This window comes from Drosophila melanogaster, chromosome 3R (genome assembly GCF_000001215.4).
Source record: "Drosophila melanogaster chromosome 3R".
Lineage (NCBI taxonomy): Eukaryota > Metazoa > Arthropoda > Insecta > Diptera > Drosophilidae > Drosophila > Drosophila melanogaster.
The window spans coordinates 27,561,416-27,582,354 of NT_033777.3; the positions used below are offsets into that span (position 1 = coordinate 27,561,416).

The window sequence follows — 20,939 nt, forward strand, 5'->3', positions numbered from 1 at the left end:
ACTTTTCAAAAAAAGATACTTTCTAACGAAAAAGTAACTCTGCTAAGCATAATGATATCTTGTGGGTATACAGCTCAAAACTATTCAGTTCTAAACTTAAAATTTTCAAACCAAACTTTCTAGAATTTTTCCTACGCATAGGAAAAAGAAGTGTAGAAAGTTTCTTAGCTTTTCACTTCAAGTTCAAAGGAATATAAATCCTTTAATTTTAAAAATACTATTTTGAATCCTATCTAAAATCAAACACGTTGTGTTAATTATTTTGTATTTATTAATTTTTTATTGTTGATTGATCTCTTTGCTTCTTTTCTCTCCGTTTGCTCATCATTCTCATTCATTCAGTTTTTGTGTGTTTTTTTTTTGTTTCATCTTTTACTTGGTTTTTAATCATTTTTGGTTAATTCTGCTTGCAGCTAAATATTTGTTTTTGCCTGCGCCATGCAATTTTAATTATTTTTTTTTCTGCTGCTTCTCGCCATTAGTTAGTTAATTTACTTTATTTTCGCATACTTTCTGCCTGGATTCGAAAGCAATCAACTAAACCTCTTTTTTCCGATGCTTCTCCATATATAATTTTCCTTTTTTATATATATATGCTGTTTATATATACCTATATATATATATATTTATTCCCATTTATGTTTGTGTAATTATAATTTACTCTTTATATTTACTCTCAGCATAAGATTTTGTTTAGTCGTGTGTGTGTGTGTGAGTGAGTAAGTGTGTGTGCGATTGTGGGTGGTGTGGGTGCTGTGTGCCTTTAACCAAAGGAAAAAAGAATCGAAATCCTGGCACACCGGCCTACACAGAACTAGAACTCAAAGTTTAAAAAACGTAATAATATAGCGTGTGTACGATAGGTTTTTTTTTTTACAAGTCTAGAACATAAGAAAATACATGATTTACATATATATTTATCCGTTCGCATTTCATTGTTAGTATCCATAGTTTTTAAATTGTTTAAGCGCTTTAACTATTTAGCTCTTATTGTTGCTGCCTTGGCTAGCTGATCCGTTGTTCGGCATTTTCATTTGTTAAGTGTTTTTTGTTTTTTTTTTTGAGTGTTTCTTCTGATCTCGGATGCAACGTTGTTAATGCGACTTTATTTGTAGTACACATCTTAGTTAGTACAGGGTTTTCTCTCTAAAAGTACTTAACGAGTTTTGCATTTGCTTAAACCTCTTCGCTCAGCTGGCTCTAAGCAGCTTCCGCAGTTACGAATTAACATGCTCCATTTGTTTATACATATAAATACAATAATAGAAACTATAGTTAAAGTTACCATTTTTTTTTTTTACTTTGAATGCGGACTAAACAGATTAACTCAGAGTGCAACAAAGGTGTTGATCACAAAACAAACGAAATGATGATGAAGAGGCAATAATCATTGAACCACTTATGACTTATACAATATGTTCTTTTTATCGTTTATTAGGCATTCTTTTTCAACATTTTTCATTAATCTTAATCTAATGCTTGTTGCTTACTTGATTTCTGGTTTCGTTTTTACACTTGCGTTATTTGAATATGTTCTTCTTTTTTGTTTTACTGATTGGCATCCTAGGCAAACATCAACTTTAACTAGAGATGGGTCCTATTCGTTTTTCGGATCTGCTAGTTAGGATCTGAGATTGGTGTTAGTTACTAGATGGGCATAACAAACAGGTCGAGTCGATAAGTGCTGCCTGTTCGAGTTTTAACATTTCTTCGTGTTTCATTATATTTGGTGTTCTTCTTGGAATCTTTTGAAAGGCAGTAGGACTTAACGCTCGGGGGCTATAGGATTCGATCTGATCGCTATTGTGGGCTAATGAGGGGAGGCAGGGAGGGATGATACTCGTGGGTAGTTTGTAGTAGCTCTAGTTGTAGTTTGCTGTTTAGGCTTGGGCTTCGTTTAGCTATTTCATTTGTTTAATTACACGCTAATATAAAGATGCAAAACTTTCTTACACACACGTCGCTTAGTATTTAGGCCATGGGTTCAATTTGTGTTTCGAAATATACGACCAATCTTTAGTTAGATGCCCTCAATGCGCCTTTCGCTCGCTTTTCATTTCATTTAATTTCATTTTTTGCATATTGTTGACGTTTTACAAACATATTTAATAATAACGCTAACTTTTACGTTTCCTTTAGATTTTTTTTAAGTTTTTTTTTTGCATTTTTCGTTTTTGTTTGCAATATATGTATACATATATGTGTATAATAACTCACGATTCACAGACACAATTATCATTAATATTATATGAACTTTCGCGGTTTCGCCTAATGAGAGACATTCATTAGTGGATACTTCCCTATAGTTTTGCTCCTATAATGCATGCTTCTTTCTATACTTTGTAATGGGCGCGTGAGAGTTGAATGAACAAACATACATATGAATAGCATATCTCATATATAAATTTTATATATTTCCTTACTATGAGTGCGGCTAAGTGTGAGTGTGAGATGCTGGGAAAGCGGCCCAAAAGTATTTCCCCTGTTTAACTTAGCTACATTATTTACAATCGAAGGTATTGTTTAGCAAATCGAATGACAATTGTGCGCATTTCCGTGAGCAGTGAATAATAGGTTGAGTTCTTAATTCAATCGAGAAGAGTCTGAAAGGCATTTGCAAACTATTTGTTACTTGAAACTGGGCCGCTTTTCGCAGAGATATACATTTATGGAAAGGAGCTTTTAGTATGTGTGTGGATGCATATCGAGCCTGGACTGTGAACTGTGGAAATGTATCGCAAGATGCCAATTAACGTATGCCCAAGCTGAATTTTCCATAACCTTGTTCTAAAGACTATCGTTTTGCTGGGTTATTGGTATCTCTAGCTTAAACTTTTTACAATTCTCAATATTTGTAATCATTTCTTGCCGAGTACATGTTGATTTCCGCGCATGCGCCTATTCCTCAGCTGGGAGATATATAGTTTTGTGTATCCGCCGCTTTACACTTTACATACATTTATATAGATCAGCGTTTATCGTACGTTATAGTATGGTATTCAATTGTGTTCTTAACTAATTATAGATTTGCCGGCTCCCTGTCCATCTCGGCCCGTTTAGCAGCAACTTCAACAATGTACTAAAACTTGGCTTCGCTTTGCTTATGTTTTTCTCATGTCTCTCTACGTTCGAATACAGATTCGGCTTGGTAACTGCGCAGGCATTTTCTTTAGCGGGTATTGTTGGAATTTCTGTTTTCGAGAAGTCTTGACGGAGTGTGCAACACTTAAAGCTAAGTAACAAAGTTTCATTGTGGGTGAGGGGGAGCACAATTCTCGATTAATTTATATACAATTCAGTGGGAAGTCTGCAATAAGACACGCCGTTCTATGGAGCAATTCGTTAATTTGTTAATTAAAAAAAAAAAAAAAACAAAAGTCTGAGGATTCAGCGCAGTTTCAACTATTTTACAATCTTCAAATGAACGCGATTACTTAGCATGTGAACATTTCGGTGATTTGGGTGCTGTGGTTTTCTTTGTTGGGTGAGGGGGGGGGGGGGGGAATAGGATAGGATGGCTGATCGATCTATGCTCTAGGATCTCTAGTTAGCAATATGTTTAGTTAATAATATTCAATGCGCTTCAACAATCGTCAATCCGTTATAGTTATCGCTCTGCTGCTTTTCACTTACTAACATGATTTCTCTTTATTCAACATCTTTTCGCTTAAACGTAATTAATAATTATTTTCTTCCTTTGTAATATATATTTATACGTGTCGCGCACGTGTGTGTGGTGTGTGTGTGTGTGTTGCTGTAGTCGTAAGATACATTATTTATAAAGATTTCTTTAATGCCGCACTCAAGCTTCTTAATTAACGCGGACACACACACGCCCTGGGATCTGATGATCCAGCTCCCGATCCTGATCCCGATCCAGATTTCGGTTCTACCTCCTTCAACAGCCGCCCAAGCGAGCTGTGGGTCTGGCCAGCTTGGTTGGTGTCTTGTCAATCGAGTATACGTTTCAGTTTTATGTTTTCTGGTTTTAAGGTTTAGCATATGTGTGGTTTAGTATAACTATTTATTTCTCCTTTAGATGTGGTTGCTTGCTTGCTGTCTCTCTGCCGTTTACGGATATCGGATAACGCGTTACGCTTACGCTCTTACTGATCTTGGTTTTATTGTTAGTTTCCGGCGCGCCTCGCGTTGCTTAGTTGTCCGCCTTATCCTGTTTGATTTTCGCATTTGTGGTCGCAGGATTATTGTCGCCGCCGGCACCGCCGCTGGACAGGCTACCGCTGCTGCCGCTATTCGACTGCTGCTGATGAGAGTTCAGGCCAGCGGAGCTGGGTGGCTGCAGGGACGTTGACGCCGCGGAAGCTGCGCTGTTCGATGTCGTGGCGCTGCCGCCGGCGGTGCGCCCACTAGAACGATTGGATTCGAGTTCGTGCAGTTTCTTCCACAGTTCCTCGCGGTCACGCTCACGTTTTTTTTCCCTGCAAACAGAAGAGGAAAATGCTCATCATTTGCTGCCTTGAAACACCAGCTCTAGAACTCACTTTTGCCGCTCCGCCTTGTAGCTGGAGGTAAGCTCGTCGAACAGTTTCGAATTCATCTCCATGAACGTCTTCAAAACGTTGTATACGAGCGCCACGATAGTTTGATTCCAGTGTTCCTTGCTGATGCGGTATAGGGCCGGGAACATGATCGGCATGATGACCGCATTGTTCTCCTCGATTAGCGACATGGCGTACTCATTGTTCCACAGATAAAGAGCTCGCTCAGCAACCTGAAGAAACACAATTTTATGATGTACTATTTCAATAAAACCAAACTTAGGTGACTTACCTGAAAATGTGGACTCGACACGCATTTTGCAATCTGACGGAATAGCGGCTCCTGAATCTTGACAAACTGCGGCGGATCGATCACATCGAGGATCTCCTCAATCTCGCCCAGGAACATGACCTCCTTCTGGGAACACGTCTTGGGCCAGAACTTCAGCAGGCCACGCACCACCGGTTCGGTAAGGAATGGATCCTTCTCTAGGAATTGTACAATGCAATACGCCAGTTGAGCGTGGTAGAGCGACAGGCATTTGACTTTGTGCAGTGGCAATAGGACCTTAACCAGAAACTGTTTGTGTTCGGCCTTCAGGGGCAAGGCGAATCCGTTGATGATACTGTTCGAATAAACATGAGTTTAATTAACATTCGTAGAATGAGAGATTAACGTGTGAAACATACCTGCCAAGGATTTCCAAGAGCTCACCGACTCCATTAAAGTGCTCCGTTTCGTAAATGAATCGCAAGAATATGTTGTTAATCTGTTTTCGTATAAAAGCCCGCAGTCCTAAGAATTTTCCATATATACGATGCAATACCGTCTTCAGAAAGTCCCGCTCCCTGGGATCCTCCGAGTCGAAAAGTTCCAAAAGCTTAAACAATAAGCATTTTCACTCAATTAAGTTGTTATTTTAATTATGCGACATTTTGCACTCACCTGCAAGACAAACTTTTGATCGATCACACGCTTGCCGATAGTTGCTTGGAAATCCTGCGACTCCAGAAACCGCAAGAAGACCTCGTACACCAGTTGGAGGTGTGGCCAGGACGCCTCCAGTGTCGGATCGTCCTCCTCGGGATCGAAATCAGGGTTCTCACTGGGCGGCAACGTGCGAAATAGGTTGCAAGAAATCTGGTATAAATAAAACAAACATTATTAAGTAATCAAGAGCTAATTGACTTGGATATAGTTCAGTTTGATAATAGTTGTGGTAGTCTGGATATTTACCATACGAATTATTTCCGGATAAACCGGTTCCGTAAGCACGCCGCGCCCATGTGTTATATAGGTGGATAGGTCATTGAGCGCGGCCCGTTTGATCTCCTTGCCCTTCAAGTCCGTCACGGGATCCATAAAGTCAAAGGACACGCAACACTGGCGCAGCTTCCTTATGAACAGCTCCTCCTGTTCTAGGCTGGAGCAATCAGCTGTGGCAGTGGGACAATGATTAGATTGATAAATTGGTAAAGTTCGAATGCATTTGATGCTCACCTTTCAGCGGCGGCAATTGCTGCAGCTCAACATCCTGAGAATTTCTGTAGCGCGAGGAACCTTGACTCTTTTTACCCTTCTTCTTGAGCGAACGTTTGGCGAACGGGTCGATTCGATCCACAAACGTGCCCGATGACATCTTTTCAGATTTGGGTTCGTTTGAATCGATGGCGGTCTCCGTGGCTGTCTGTGTGGTATTCAGCTTGCCGGCTTTGTTTTTAACGCTTGCCACTGGAAATTGATCGGCTGCACCGCCAGCTGCACTGGCAGCTGCTCCTCCTCCCTCGCCTGCGCCTTGGCCTTTGCCCTCGCCAACGCCCTCGTCGCCGTCTTCGCCGAAATCGCTGTTGAGGATCTCGACTGGTCGTTTGTTGCGTGTCTTGCGTAGCCAACCGAAAATTTTATGTGTTATGTTGGCGACTTTTGCGGTTGAGTTTGGCGTCTTGCAATTGTTCTCGGTACCTTTGGGTAAGCCCAACAGCTCTACTCCCTCCTCTCCTCCTCCGCCTATCCCGTTCGCGTCCTGACCAATCTGCAACTGCAACGGCTGCTGCAATTGCAATTTCAGCTTCTGTTTCTGTTTCTTCTCCCTGAAAGCGATCGCCTGCTGCTGTTGCTGCTGCTGGAGCTGCTGGATCAGCTTTTGTTGCTGGGTAATGTTGATGGCGGTATTAAAGCGGTAACGACTTATCTTGGCATTTATCAGACGGTTACTCGGGGGCGTGAATTGGGTCTATACTCTTCTTTAGCCGCTTGCTTCTTGCTTAAATTCGTTACAGTTGTATGTACACTGGAATTAAGTGGGCAATCAATTAGCTCACGGTGACTTCATCACGCTCATTAATTATCAGTCAACTACTCACCTGTTTCTTTTTGTGTTTGCTATACTTTGCTTTCTGTATTGTTTACTGGAGGGATTGTTGCATATGCGATGCGCCTTACACTCTGGTTAATACTCTCGCTTAGCTTCTACGTTGCTCCGATCTGATCTGATGTGATCCTGATCCTGATCCTCTTCTTTCTGCGCTGCTGCTCCTGAATGGCACATCAATTTGGTTAACTGAGGGAGAGCTGCTGCTGCTGGCTAACTGCTGATTGCCGATTGCTGCATTCACATAGTAATTCACATTTGCCGATTTCCTTGTTGCGTTTTATGGATATTTGGCATCACATGCACTGCAATCAGAACAGAAACGTATGGGCTTTGGTTAGATAGGCGCTTCTTATCGCTGTAAATTACTCAAAAATTGACATCGCAGCGAAAGGCACGAAAAAGCGCTATTCCCGATAAAATGAGACATTCAGGTGTATCTAATCGTTGGCTTTGCGGGTGTGTTTGTATGTTTGTATGTGCGCTCGGAGATAAAGGCTTTGCCAGTGATTTCTTTGTTACCAGATAACAGATAGCGCTGATAAAAAGCAGGGACTGTGACTGTGCCAGCACTAAAAGTCAAGTTAAGCATTCAAATTCAAAAGAGCACTGCGAATTCGCTTTGTATTTCATAATAAAGATGTAACTTTTCATTTCAGCATGATTATATTGAAACTAGGTTTATTAGATTCAGTGAGCAACTAAGGAAACCCATTGTCTACCCATTGATTGATTGGCACATAGCAAGCAAGCAACCGCTGAGTCCTGAATTCCGTTCCCGCCAGCTGAACTTTCTCCGGCAGTCCACGTTAACCGAGAGGCCCAAATGGACTTCGCCAGTTGGACACCACCAACCGCAAAGCCCAGCTTTTGGCCAACTTGTGTTCGGTTTGCGAGTTGTAACTGACTGTTAAATTAAATTAAGCATGGCGTGTAAATTAAATCAAAACGAGCCCGGAAAAGCCATTGACCGGAAACTAGATGCCGCTGTCATCTTCAACGGAAATGAAGCCAAATGAAGGACGCGCCGCACAGGCTGGGAAAACTCATTCATTTGCATGGCTCGTTTCGAAGGGGGAGAAATCAACTGGCCCAGGTTGAACTTCAATCTGAGGAAAATGGATGGCTGGCTGAGGCAGGAAAGTGCTGCCACATATGCATGTGTGTGTGACTCTGTGGCTGCTGCACAGTTTTCACTTCGAGGACGACATTGCGGAACTTGTTCAGTGTTTCCAGTTAAGCACACAAATTTGCACAAATGCAAGTCAAACCGACTGCCCACCGTCGATTTCCAAGCGAAAACATGTTTAACATGTCGCACACACTACACACCATACCACACACGCTCAGCTCGGCGGCAGGAACACCCACATGCACACAAGAGAGCTGAAAATAAAAGAGCCATGCTCTGGCAAATAAAACAGACTGCGACCACAAGGCGTATGAGTGACAAACAGGTAAATGCGATCAACTTCGCTTCGGCCAGCTGCCCGCCTGCCTGCCTGCCGGTGCAAATGGAAACCGAGACGCGTGGGCGTCTGTACACTTTAAAAAAAAAGTAACACAACACAAATTGGGTGTTAAAATTGTTCAATAGATTCAAAACATTCGAATCTGTTGATATGATTCTGAACAATGCCAGATACTAACTAATTACGAGTAACTAACTTCCATTTCAAAACGACTTTCTCTCGTTTTTTTTCCAGTGTCTGACAAACCAAAATACGCATGTGTGTGATTGAGTGTGAGTGGCCAGCCGGAACTCACTGTAAGGCAAAATAAGAGTAAAACAGAGACAGTGGGTGGTGCGAGTGAAAAGTTTGCACAGCTGCCTTTGAACGCAGCCACTTTTTCGCATTTTCCACCCATTTTTCACACTGAGTGGCGGTGGTCAGCGCTTTTCAACGCGTTGCCCTGTTTATAATTGAATTTCTGCACTGTTTTTTCGACTTAATTTGTTCCAATCACCTTCACTTTGGGCCGGGGACCTGGCCGCAAACAATGTCGGCCCCCAATGTGACATTTAATATGGGCGGCAGCAGCGACGGTGGCGGCGATAGCGAATCTAGAAGACTGGGCTGGCCATTTATTATGCTATTTTATATAAAACCATCAACGGAGCCCAGCCCAAAACGGCACAGTAAAGCCCAGCTGAATGTCCCAAGACAAATGACCGAAACAAAAAAAAAACAGCAGCAACAATGGCTGACCATTAGGCCCACCGTACAGTGTTCCCCCTTTAATTTGTGCTGTTGTGCGTGTGACCTTATGACATTATTTACTCGACAGTGGTAGCGAAATTCCCCAGCATATCATCGTAGAAAACAATAACAAATGGCCGGGCAGGCGGCTCACAAAATAATGAGACAAGTTCGCTTTGTGTCCGCTGCTAGCTATTCACTTCGGTGGTTCTCCTCTGCTGTTTTGTTTTGCTTTTGCTTTGGCCGTGCTTTGCTTTGCTTGCTCGATGTTTTCTGCTGGCATTTATAAGATTTTCGCCGCCCAACCACTGGAATACAGTCATCGTTTGGTCATCTAATGACTAAGCGCCAGTCGGCAGCCGTCGCCCACTCATCGGTGGGAAATTAATTTCCCACGATAAGCCGCCTCTTGCAAATTGAAGATGGGCAAGCTACGACTGCCCAATCGATATTACTATCGAAATCATCGATGCTTCTTTATCGATAAACTAAAAACACTTGATTCCTTAGGATAAACAGTACCACATGAGTTTTTACATGCAGTAAAGAAAGCTATACGTTTTCCATGAAAACAGCTCATGCCGATAAAATCTATTATTCTGTCACTTATCCAGAATGTCACCCAACCCCACCCACATACATTCGTGTACTATATAGTACAGCTCATCCTTCCTCCTCCTCCTCCTCCTCCTTGAAGAGTATGCATTTGACGCATGTCTATTGGTTCCCCAGCCATAATCAATAAGCTAAATAAAATGTTCGAGGGCGAGAACAGCTTTTGAACGTTACCGAAACTTGCAAGAAACTTTCACCAAACTGCTCCGCATTCCTCATCAGTTGCTTTTAATGGAAACTTGCATATTATTTGATTACTCTATGCCTAAGTAGCTTATAAACTTTTGTGCATCACAACTCAAAAATCGTTTCGCACGCAATAGTTTAGTCCTGAGTCTAACTATCTTAATCTGAGCTACACTAATCGGATTCATTATCAATGATTAAGTTGTTTATATTATCAACTATTTATGAATGTCCCACTTAAGTGTTTATTTTCGAAGAATTGACGTTTTTTAAGCCAATTTGTTATTTTTAAACAATTACCCTTGGCTTTGCAGTAACTGTAGCCGTAATTTTAGTTTGTCATAAGTAATAATTGTTTTGCACTTTTTAGGGAAACCCCTTCTAATGTTTACTGGCTTGCATTTCAGTTTTCTTGTTTATACTTCCTCATTCCAATGCATTAAGTAGCTGGCAAATAGTTAATGCATATTTGTATTGATTTTTTATATGGCCCTTTGAGTTCATTGTTGCCTTTCGTTTGTTTACAATGGGTATTCAGTTGGAATGCTCCGATTTGCTTTGCATTTAACTTGGATTTTAAGTCAGTCCAAATGACTTTTCTAGGACTGTGTGTTTATGTAGTGCATAAAACTCACAGTTTTCATAGCTGGTTTTTCTCACACTTTTTTCGGCTTTATGTAATGCAAAGTGACGCGATGATAAGCAGAATTTCCCCCCATTGCCACATTCACCCTTATTCCTCTCCAGTGTGAAAATATTGCGCACTGTTTTCGCTTTTCGCTGCGTACTTGAAACGTGTCTAAGGAATCAGGGACTGTAGTCGCGGTGGAAAAAGATGCTTTTCAAGCGGGGAAAACTGTGGAAAAACTACGCAGTACATGCACATACACACCACACACACACACACACACACACACACATGGGGGGCACTTGGCAAAATCCTTTTGTGAAACGCACGAGAGATGAGTTCATGGTCGGTGAGAATTCTCCTCCAGTCGCCTCCATCTCCATCTCCAACGCCAGCAAGGCATGACAGTGAAAATGCGAATGCATCAAATTACTGGCATGCACAACGAAATTTAGTGGGAATAATTGTAAGCTGCGTTTGATTGCGTGCTTTACTACGTACTACTACGTAGTTGGGATTATTATCAAAGCTGCCAGCATGAAATTGATTTCTAAACGGTAATCATCATCGATGAAAGCGCCTGTCTGCTGTGGGCGGTCTTTTGAATGCACAGGAAAAAGTTGCTCTCAAGTTTCAATAACTATTAGAAAATGTAGACAAATAAATAAATAAACTAGCAACCACAATATGAAAACTATGCGAACCGCTTTGTAAATAAATATGGGTCATTTCAGTACAAACTGAAACCTTGACCTTATCGCAGTGAATACACACTGTCCCTGTGCATTGATATCGTGGAATCAATCAAATCAGCGCGGCGCCATTAAGTTTGCATATGCAACAGCTTTTCCGACCCTTTGCAACGTTTAACGAAAAGCAAACAACACGCTGGGGAGGCACATGCAGGAAGAAAAAACAACAACAAAAAAAAAAGAGAACTTGGCACATGTGCCAAGTGCAAAATGCAAATATCTGCATGTACATACACATGTATATGTGGATACCAAACCCCCACTCGGGCATACATATGCAAGAATAATGCACTGTTTAATTTACATAAAGTGAAAGGAAATGGAACAATAAGTTTTATAAGATTTCATGCCACAGTCAGGCCAGGCTGGCCATCAGCAGCAGCATCAACAGCCGTGGCAAAAACATCAACAGGGCACCAAAAGCGGCATCAGCTGCTGCTCCACAAGAGGCGAAAGTTAGCACAATGTAACCAACCACTCGGCTGGGTACACTCGCCCTCCAGGCTTCCACGACCATCATCTCCAGCCACACACTGAGAGAAATGAGTCAGCACTTGATCAATACAATGCGCAGACTGCAAGTTGTAGTTGTCAGCATATGCAGGTTAGTCTAGTATCAAACAGACTGTCTTTATAATCAATTAAACTTTTATTAATTAGTAATAGAAATAGTCCATAACTTTATCGAAAATGTATCAAGAAAAGGCCGTGACTCCTACGTTAGCACAAAAAATAGTGACACATGCGGGCAACAATTTGAAACAATTGTACGCATTTACAAAAACAGAAAAATTAATCATACAGCAATCAGCATTTGCAAGTTTACTTTATGCTATGTGGAATGTAATAAAATATTTTATTTCAGTTTTAAAGCAAGTATTCAATACATAGAATAAATATGCAGTAAAAGTTGAATGCATTGTGAAAATATGAAATGCCATAAATCAAATTAAAATTTGTGGCACTGCTTTTGGCTACAATCAATTCCAGAATACTTTCGTCATATGTATATGGTTTCATTGGGGGATTTTCCCAAGTGATCCAAGACAACACACTTGCAAATGTCACGAGCGGGTGGTCAGTCAGTCGGTCGGTCAGCATAAGGGGATAAGGGAAATAACTTTCAGCCACGACTACTGTTGTTCATTCTTTTTTGGAAAAAGAGAGGAAACCCCCTCGCTTTTACCCCACAAAACACCAAACACTCGACATTTCTGTGGGCTGCATTTTTGATTTGTTTTGCTTGACTTTGGCGCAGGATACATACACAGCATGCGATGGCCAGCAGAGAGCGAAGTCAACGAAATTAGAAGAAACCTCCGAGGGAATTGGGTCATGTTGTGGGAATAGTAACTGCGTAAATCGCAGAAACTTGTTGTAACATGTAAAACGACATTAAACATTCAAAACACTTAACAAGCAAAAGATGAACAACGGGAGCGGTAATAAATTAAATTAGAAAACATCCCGCAGGCGGAAGGAGGAGTTGCTTCTTCGCCAGAAGACAAAGTTGGCAACTCGATTGAAAAAGTTGCTGGCCAAGTTGAATGGCAGGCAAACAATGGCTGGCCAAACTATCGATTGATGTTTGTCGAGTTGGCAATAAAAAGAGAGAGTGTGTGTGTGGTGGAGATAAAACGGTGAGCTTCAGTTCTGCAGATGTCAGCTAATAAAGCTCAACGAAATAAAATGCATCCGTCGGATGCATCAGCATGAATGGCCAGGCCGCACAGCTAGCTTTTCCCATCAGCCAAATGACTAAAAAGCCACGTTCGAGGCCTTTGTTTTGCCCATCGTGTGCGTATTCATTTCAATTGACAGCATGATTCAATTTATTGATAGGCCACTTAGCTAAGCCGCAACTAAAATTCCCATAAATTGAGGCGCCCCCGCTTTTGGTAGTGAAAACACCTCGCCAAAGTTCAAATGAAAGCCACGCACGCAATGCGACATTCACACGAATGACAAAAGGAAAAGCGAGCGTGCGGGAAATGTGGGAAAAGCAGCACTTTATGGGCCACCGAAATAGAGAGCCCGGTTTATACTTCTATTTTTGGTATAACCACCAATGTGCCCGTGAGCAGTCTACGTCAGAGCATTTATTAACCAAGTGCGTGGGCGGGAGCACGTGTTTGTTGTCCACTGCACTTGCCACCAAGGACTCTACTTTCTTTTGGTTGCAGTGGCATTAGTGCGATTCCCTGGTATTTGTGCTTAAATGTGCCCAGAGAAAGGCAAGGAAACTTCAGTGTCATTCAGAGCCAAAGAGGAAGTGCTTCCTGGAATGCGTTTTCTCACAAATACGATTTAAGTAATTCCGGGACTTGGACTTTCGTGGAATTTCTAAGGGGGTTTGCTTCTTGAGGAATTCAAGAACACTTAATACCTTTTTCGGTGTAAGAACCAAGAACCAGTTGGCCCAAACGTCTCCATAAATTATCACCAAATTATCTCCTTTTCGATTCCGTCCAAGTGTGGCATTCTAATTGCCAAGCATTCTTATCTGCGGTCCGCTTCTAATTTGATTACCACATCTGTCATAACTGCCATGTGCTTCTGGTTTTTATGTAAGTTTCAATTTAAGTTATTGCCGCGCCGAAAGCGAAAGAGAAAGTGCCACGAAATTAGTTGACAATGTGTACAACACAACAAGTCCACAACTAATTGCATCAGCTTTATGTTTTGTCTATTGTTATTAAATGGGGGAACCCATACCCCAAAGCCCCAAAAGCCCAGTCAAGAGCAACAAAACCGAATGACGAAATCGCAGAAGGTGGAGCTCAAACAGACAGCGGCAGTCACAACAGTTTCCTCAATTTAATTAAATAATTAAGAGCAAGACACACGGCGAATGCGACAGCCTTTGACTAATTAAAAAAAAAAAACAAAAAAAAACAAGTGAAACATAAGGCTGAAAGAATGCAAATTCTGCGCCAGACGCCGCTCGGCTCAGTTCAATGAAATATAGCCAGGCCCATAGCGTCACCACCTACAGAGGTATTTCTCTCTCTCTATATATATATTTTATATATATATATATAATATATATGGTGTTCAGATTTGCGTATGTGCTGCTTACTTGGTGAACAAAAAAAAATATGTGTGCCAGTGCAAATTCAATGCCAAATGCCGTAGCATGGAAAATTTTGTATTGAAAAGCTCACACACCTCACCTCCTCGCTCTTTCGGCATTTCAGTATTTTCACTTTGTGCCTTTTTAATTAAGCGATTTGGAGCCGTGATAAGCGAGCGTTTTGTGTGGGTGGGCGTGGCTGCCGCCTAATCAAAATCAGCGCAAAAATGTCGCATAAACACGGCCGGCGCTCACACAAACAAAGGGAAGAAAAGTAAAGCAAAGCAAAGTGAAAGAAAGGAAAATGTATCTCAGGGTAAATGAGATAAGATACGCAGCAGAACGAAAACAATATCTTACCACCTGCCGGGGCATTCCTTCAAATGCTCTAGATACATATACACACATATAGTTAATTGTCTGCGTGGATGGCACACCGCAAGTGTTAATTATTAATTGTGCAATGCGATTATATTTAATTGCAGCAGCTGTCGCCGATTCGAGTGCGTTGTTTATTGATTTAGACCACCTCCATCGGACATTGTGGCCATAACAAAACGGGGAATAAAGAGCGGATCAAAATTCAAGGTCGTATGATTTCATGCCCCCAAAGATTTTTTTTCACTGCTCTATAAATACCTACGAAAATAAATTAAGAATATTTTTTCGAAAATAAATTTCATACGCTCCAAACTGCACTGCAAATGGAAGGAATATTCTATATATGTGTGGGCAAAACGGAAATTTATTTAATGCCCCCCGCCACTCGACGGGCTGTAAAAATATCAGCGAAATGATTTCTCACTGCCACCGAATTTCCCCCATCTAAAATTATACTTTCTGTGCGATGGAAAACGTCATTGATTACCGCAAAAGAAAAACCAGCGGGGGAAAAAGCAAAACAAACAAGTCTGACACAAAATATATATATATATTGCAAATATTTGCAAAGATTCCTAGACAGCAGCCAAAACACATGTGGATTTCCTAAATGCATTATCCTGGTAAAAACCATACAGTTTTGCTAATTAATAACAATATCGATTAAATGTTGAACTGATTCAAATTGTCAGTTTATTGAGTGCTAAAAAGTCAGGCGAGAATTTGGTAATTTGGCAATCGAGGTCAATAGAGCGGAAATGTACTTGGTTTGCAATAAAATTTGTTACTTGTTTGGAAAATGTTTGCTGACAAGCGGAATGTTCAGCTAATAGATAGATCAATTAAAACAGGTAGATGGCAAATGTAATGGCCATGTTCCACTGACGCTCTTCCAATCAGAAAATCAATATTTGCACTAAGAATCATAAATTATCTAGTTGTAACGATACAAATTGACTGCAATTCATTGATACACATGCAATATACATGCAATATATGGCTCTTCTATGAGTTCAAATTCTAGTTCGTGCTTTTCAGTCGGTTATTTTTAGGTTTACTGCGGCTTATTGAATTTTCATCGCTTAAAAATGCGCCTTTTTCTTACGTTTTTTCTCACTTCTGGTTAGCGAGCCGTGCGAAGTATACAAATGCAAACATTTTGCAAAACAAAGGCTAAAATCTGGGGCTTCAGCGCCATATAGCCCAGAAATCAGACAGTCGCCTACTAATTATAATGAGAGAAACATTTGCCCTCCACTCAGACGGTCATTAATTTGCGGTGTGCCAACGATGTTTACACTGGAGTAGAGTGCTCCTGGCATATGCCCATGTTCATACACATATTGTATGGCACATTGTACAAATACTCGCATATATGTACGAGTAGTATTCGTATTCGCCCAACAAACTAGCAAATAAAATTGATTTTTTTCCCGTTGCTGCAACGCAACGGATTCTCAATTGCCAATAGAACCAACAAACAAACAAACAAGCAAACAAACAATCAAACAAAAAGCTTTGACCAGACGACTGTAGTTTCGCTTCGGGCGAACTGGTCATTGCAAATAACGAAAATATTTTCAAGTCATAGAGATGTGAGTTTTTGAGTGGGTGTAAGAAAAAAGGCACAAGAAACTCAAACTGCAAATTGATTGTATAAGCGATTTGTCGAGAATTTCGCAGAGAAGCCAGCGTCGTTCCAAAGATACATATTTTTACTCGATGCATGGAAAGCAATTCGATACGGAACAAAAGATTTGTTTACAGCCCACCGGCTAAAGTGAATCTGTTCGCATTCAAATGGAGTTGAAAGAAATATGGCTTTCGGATTTATTTTGGGCAGTCGAAATGAGGTAAACAAGATGATGGTGGTAGTGAAGTTTCTCTGGGGAATACAAAGTAATATCCACATTGGCTAGTAAAATCTTCACATTTTGATGCAAAGTGATGAAAATGGTTCTTTGGAAAACAAAAACCAAAGATGGAAAACATTTATCGCATTTCAGAGATAGCAGAAACCAGTTGCGCAATCAGAATCTTGTTGTATCTCAGGTACTTTTTTCCTCCGTGTGAAATTTGGGAAAATGGCTCAGCAATCCGTACATAACGAGGTGAGGAAAATGTGAGGGAAAACAGCGCAGTGAGGTCAGTTATGTCAAAACAGACAGCCAGCGATGTGCAGAAGCGAGTGGAGTGGCCATCAGGAGGTGGCCAAGCCTCAGCGGGCATAAGGGAAATTCGCGTAGAAAGAGTCAACTTATGGCCAGGCCAAAAGGCAAATTGCCTCTGAGCACGCTCTTTAACTTTGTTGGCCAGGCTGTAAAGTTAAAGCCGCCAGCGAGATGTGCGTTTGGCTTTCAGCGTTTAGCGCCGACAAAAAGGTGAACAGTCGCAAAGCAGGTCGTACGTACATGGCACATAGTAATGTCCCAGAGACTTGGTAATTTTATAATAGAGCTCTCGTCTTTCACCCGACACTGGGAGCCCACAAGGAGGAGCGCTTCATATGCGCACATTCGTATGCGGAGGCATTTTATGGCAGCATTACGTTCCCCCTCTTCCCCTTTACAGTGAAAACACAATAAGTGAGCTCACAAATTGTTGCACACACTGGCTGGCATGACACTTATTTGGGTTGACTACCTCGGTTAACTCGTTAAAATTGCTCAGAAGCTAAAACTCTCCAGGAAAATGCACTAGAAAATGTCTTAGCGAGAAGTCGGTCATCGGGAAAATGGTTCATTGCCGGCCAAATATAGACAAATCGGTGGAAAAATTTCAGAATTGGGAAGAAACTTTGCTCTTATAGATTAAGCGGGTCATTAAATCTTATAGTTTATAGTTCGTCGGTTGTTGCCAATTTGAATTCAAACAACGAAATTGGCAGCGAAACGCCCTGGCCACAACAACATAAATAACAATAGGGATGCTAAAAAAAAATGTTGTTATATCTACAGCAAGTCAGTTTGCAACCTGGTATTGATTTATAGGGTTTTCCCCTCTCAACTTTTAATTACTTTTGCGCACTGTTATTTGAAGAGGAGTTGCTTCTAGACTGCATCCTGCAAGCGCTAGAAATCCGTGACGTCAAAGCCAAGTTAACGGGCAAATAGACAGTGGGCCAGTTGACACAAACCCGCTTGGATGAACAATAAAAAGCGATTGTCAGCTAGAAACTGGAAATCAAATCGCTGAAAATTTAAGTGATCTTTTTTTCATCGCCACTTAATTGCACCCTAGTCACGTTCGGTTTGGGAACTTTACGCTGGGCGTGCTTGGGTTGCCTTGTGGATTACATGGATTATGGATTATAATTAAAGTGATCAGTGCGGCGATATATAATGGCTTAATTTCAGGGCAAATCGAGGGCCTTGTCACCGCGATGACAGCTACAGCTACATATATCTATATAGAGCTAAAGTTGTTCTGCCCCTTCGAATTGATTTACCATTTTGACACATTTATGATAATTTCGAGTAGGCTCGACGAATTTCGTGTGTCCCCACACGTATATATCAATTGGAACTTGTTAATTTGCCGAGCAGGTTCTGCCCCCCCCCCCCCCACTGACCCACCCCCTCAAGCAATCACTCAATCAATTAGAACCAGTTATTTGCCTGACTTTCAATCGGTGGTTATGGCTTAACCCCTTGGCCACATTTATTTAATTCGTTAAGACATTTCATATTGAGGTGACGTTGGCAATTGGCATTATGTTTGATTTAACACATTTAACAATTTGATGTGCTATAGTATATATAAATTGATATTTAAGTTTACGTGTTTCGTGGATAATAATAACTATTAATTAAATAAGAAAGGGGTAATGATATTCTATTGTATTGATGGACTTCCTTCCTTCAAACCCCTGTTTTTCTGAGCATTTTGAATTTGAATTTCTAGTAGTTTCATTTATGGCACATTAGTTATCCAAGGGTTAGGCATGGAACGGAAATGGAGCGAGCTTTTAGCCCAAAATGGCATCGATTTGAATCAAATTCGCTGTGGGCCAACTTCCGTTGGTCTTGGCATACCTTTCTCGATTTCAGAGTTTGTAATTCTCGTCTGCTCGATATCTCAGTTTTTTCAGTTTCAGTTTTGGTTTTCGGTTTCGGCTCTCGCGTTTGCCTACGTCACGGAGATGCTTTTTCTCGTTTTATCTTTGCTTTTGGCTGGCGGTTTAGCGCTGCTTGCTGGTTTTCACTGTGGATGTGTGTATAGCAGTTGGCATAATTGAATTAGAACTGTAGTTCACGAGAGAATTTTGCACAACGCATCGCGCGGGTGGAGGGGGTTGTTCGAATGGGAGGGGGGGGGGGGGCTGTGTTGTCCAAGTGGGGTCAACACATGTAAATGCGGTGTCAAAGCAAAATACACAAAGATCTTTAATGGCGAACGTGTGTGAGTGAGTGGGGCGCACTTTGGGGAATGGGAGAAGCGTAAGAATGTGAATGGGTAGAGAGAGAGGATGGGAAGATGAGTAAAAGGTGAGAGAGCGCAGCTGTTTTGATGGGGCTCTTTTCGCTGTTGCCTTTGCTCTATCTTTTGCTTCACTTCGGTTTGTTGATTCCTTTCATCTATTTTGCCTTTTTCCTCATTTAGGTAAGAGGAGTAAGATTAGGTAACTTGTGTCTATATGAACATAATTCTTAACACATTTTACTGCTTGACACACACACTTATCATAAATATGTATGTTTCAAACACACACACAGGCACACACACTCGGTGCGAGAGAGACACACACACGCACGCGGCACAAAATCGATATTCTAAAAATAATATAAGTAAAAAATATATATGCTCATACGAATTCTAACCGATTGCGTGCGTGTATTTGTGTGTGCGTGTGTGTGTGCGGGCTGGCTGGATTGCGAGCGTAATTACATATTTATTTATTTATTAAAACTTTTGAAACACCGAATTGCGTCTGGGGATTTAGCCGCTTACTGCGCACTTGAAAAATTTGCATTCGCCTTGGAAATTTGGCTTTAATTTTGCACTCGGCTTTGTTTAGTTGCCTTTTATTTCTCCTTCTTTATTCGGGCTTGGAATTTTCGCTGCAGAATTTATTAAAAACCGACTGCGTATGTGTGTATATAAAAGATTTCTATATCTTTTGCAACCGACGACGAAGGCGGCATACGGCAACTGTGGCGATATTTTTTTCCTTCGTCCGACTCTCGCGCTCTCTTTTCGTTTTCGGCTTGCTCTCTCTGGCACATGGGTATATACTATACGCGAGAGGGAGCAGGCACACACAAACGAAAAGCCTGCCTCCAATTGATTAGTATTAGTACTTCGAATAGTATTACTATTGTTATTGTTTTCATCTAGCTGACTTTCAATTGTTTGGTGCTGATATTTAGCTAGATTCCCCAGGTGCGATTACTCATTTGGCTTTTGTTTCGAGACCACTGTGCCAGATTTCTGGGTGAGAGCGTGGTGAGTTTCGTTTCAACTCACCACAGAAACTGTTGTTGCGCGTCGCGCTCTCTATTTAGGCGGCTCTCTCCCACACACGGTCACACTACAGTCCCAAAAATGAATGAAAATACCACAAAATACCATCCAACGCACGGGCACACCGGCGAACTGAAAGACGCCGCTGCTTTCAAGTTTTTCTCCCGTTTTTATTTCCTATCGAGGGCGATAACCAAACAAGGCTATCGTTATCGACCTCTCGCTCGCTCTGTATCCCTCCTTCCCTGTCGCACTCGCTCTCCTTTTGTGTGGCTAATTTTTTCCTTTTAGTCCTTTTTTCGGTTGCCTTCGTGCAGAAATTCCCTGCTTTATGTAATTTAGAACACAATGTTTGCGTTGCACTGTTGGCCGACTGCAGCTGAAAACCGCACAAAAAAAGCGACGCACACACACACCTTCGAGCATCCGGACTTCCAATTTGCACTGCTTTTCTAACAGTCTATCGCGCACGCACTGCCACAATTTCACCCGCTTATCGCGCCGCAATATGGGACGTTCGCTTTTCAATCGATTTTGGTAACCGGCAGGTGCGCTTTATGCGAGAATTACGAATTTTCTCCAGCGGCAACTAGAATCGTTCACACAGACACCGTAGAAGTGACGCCATCTTTGAAGCGATTAGTGTTGCAAAGCGCGTCTGCAAAAGTGCTGGCTACCAACTACGGTTGATAGGGATGAGGGCTATGGCTTGTTGACCGAAAATGATAAATGTTAACTATGCCAATATATTTTAGATTTTACTAATACG

The 20,939-nt window shown here is 41.4% G+C and overlaps 1 protein-coding gene across 7 annotated transcripts; it reads right to left on the reverse strand.

Moving 5' to 3' along the window:
- Positions 1-259: 259 nt before the first annotated feature.
- Positions 260-20,826, reverse strand: wdb (widerborst). 7 transcript variants are annotated; one of them, NM_170338.3, is made up of 10 exons: positions 20,587-20,826; positions 18,742-18,910; positions 6,864-7,176; positions 6,001-6,790; positions 5,737-5,936; positions 5,446-5,640; positions 5,190-5,380; positions 4,792-5,125; positions 4,503-4,732; positions 260-4,439 (listed from the first exon to the last, which is right to left on the reverse strand). In NM_170338.3, the coding sequence occupies exons 4-10, from the start codon at positions 6,137-6,139 to the stop codon at positions 4,154-4,156; spliced, it is 1,575 nt and encodes a 524-aa protein (NP_733217.1). In that variant the 5' UTR covers positions 6,140-6,790; positions 6,864-7,176; positions 18,742-18,910; positions 20,587-20,826; the 3' UTR covers positions 260-4,153. The 7 variants fall into 6 exon arrangements, with proteins under 7 accessions (NP_733217.1, NP_733219.1, NP_651569.1 ...); NM_170339.3 differs by lacking the exon at positions 20,587-20,826 and adding an exon at positions 19,729-20,128 and having other exon boundaries at positions 3,627-4,439; NM_001382180.1 differs by lacking the exon at positions 18,742-18,910 and having other exon boundaries at positions 3,627-4,439.
- Between the last annotated feature and the right edge of the window lie 113 nt (positions 20,827-20,939).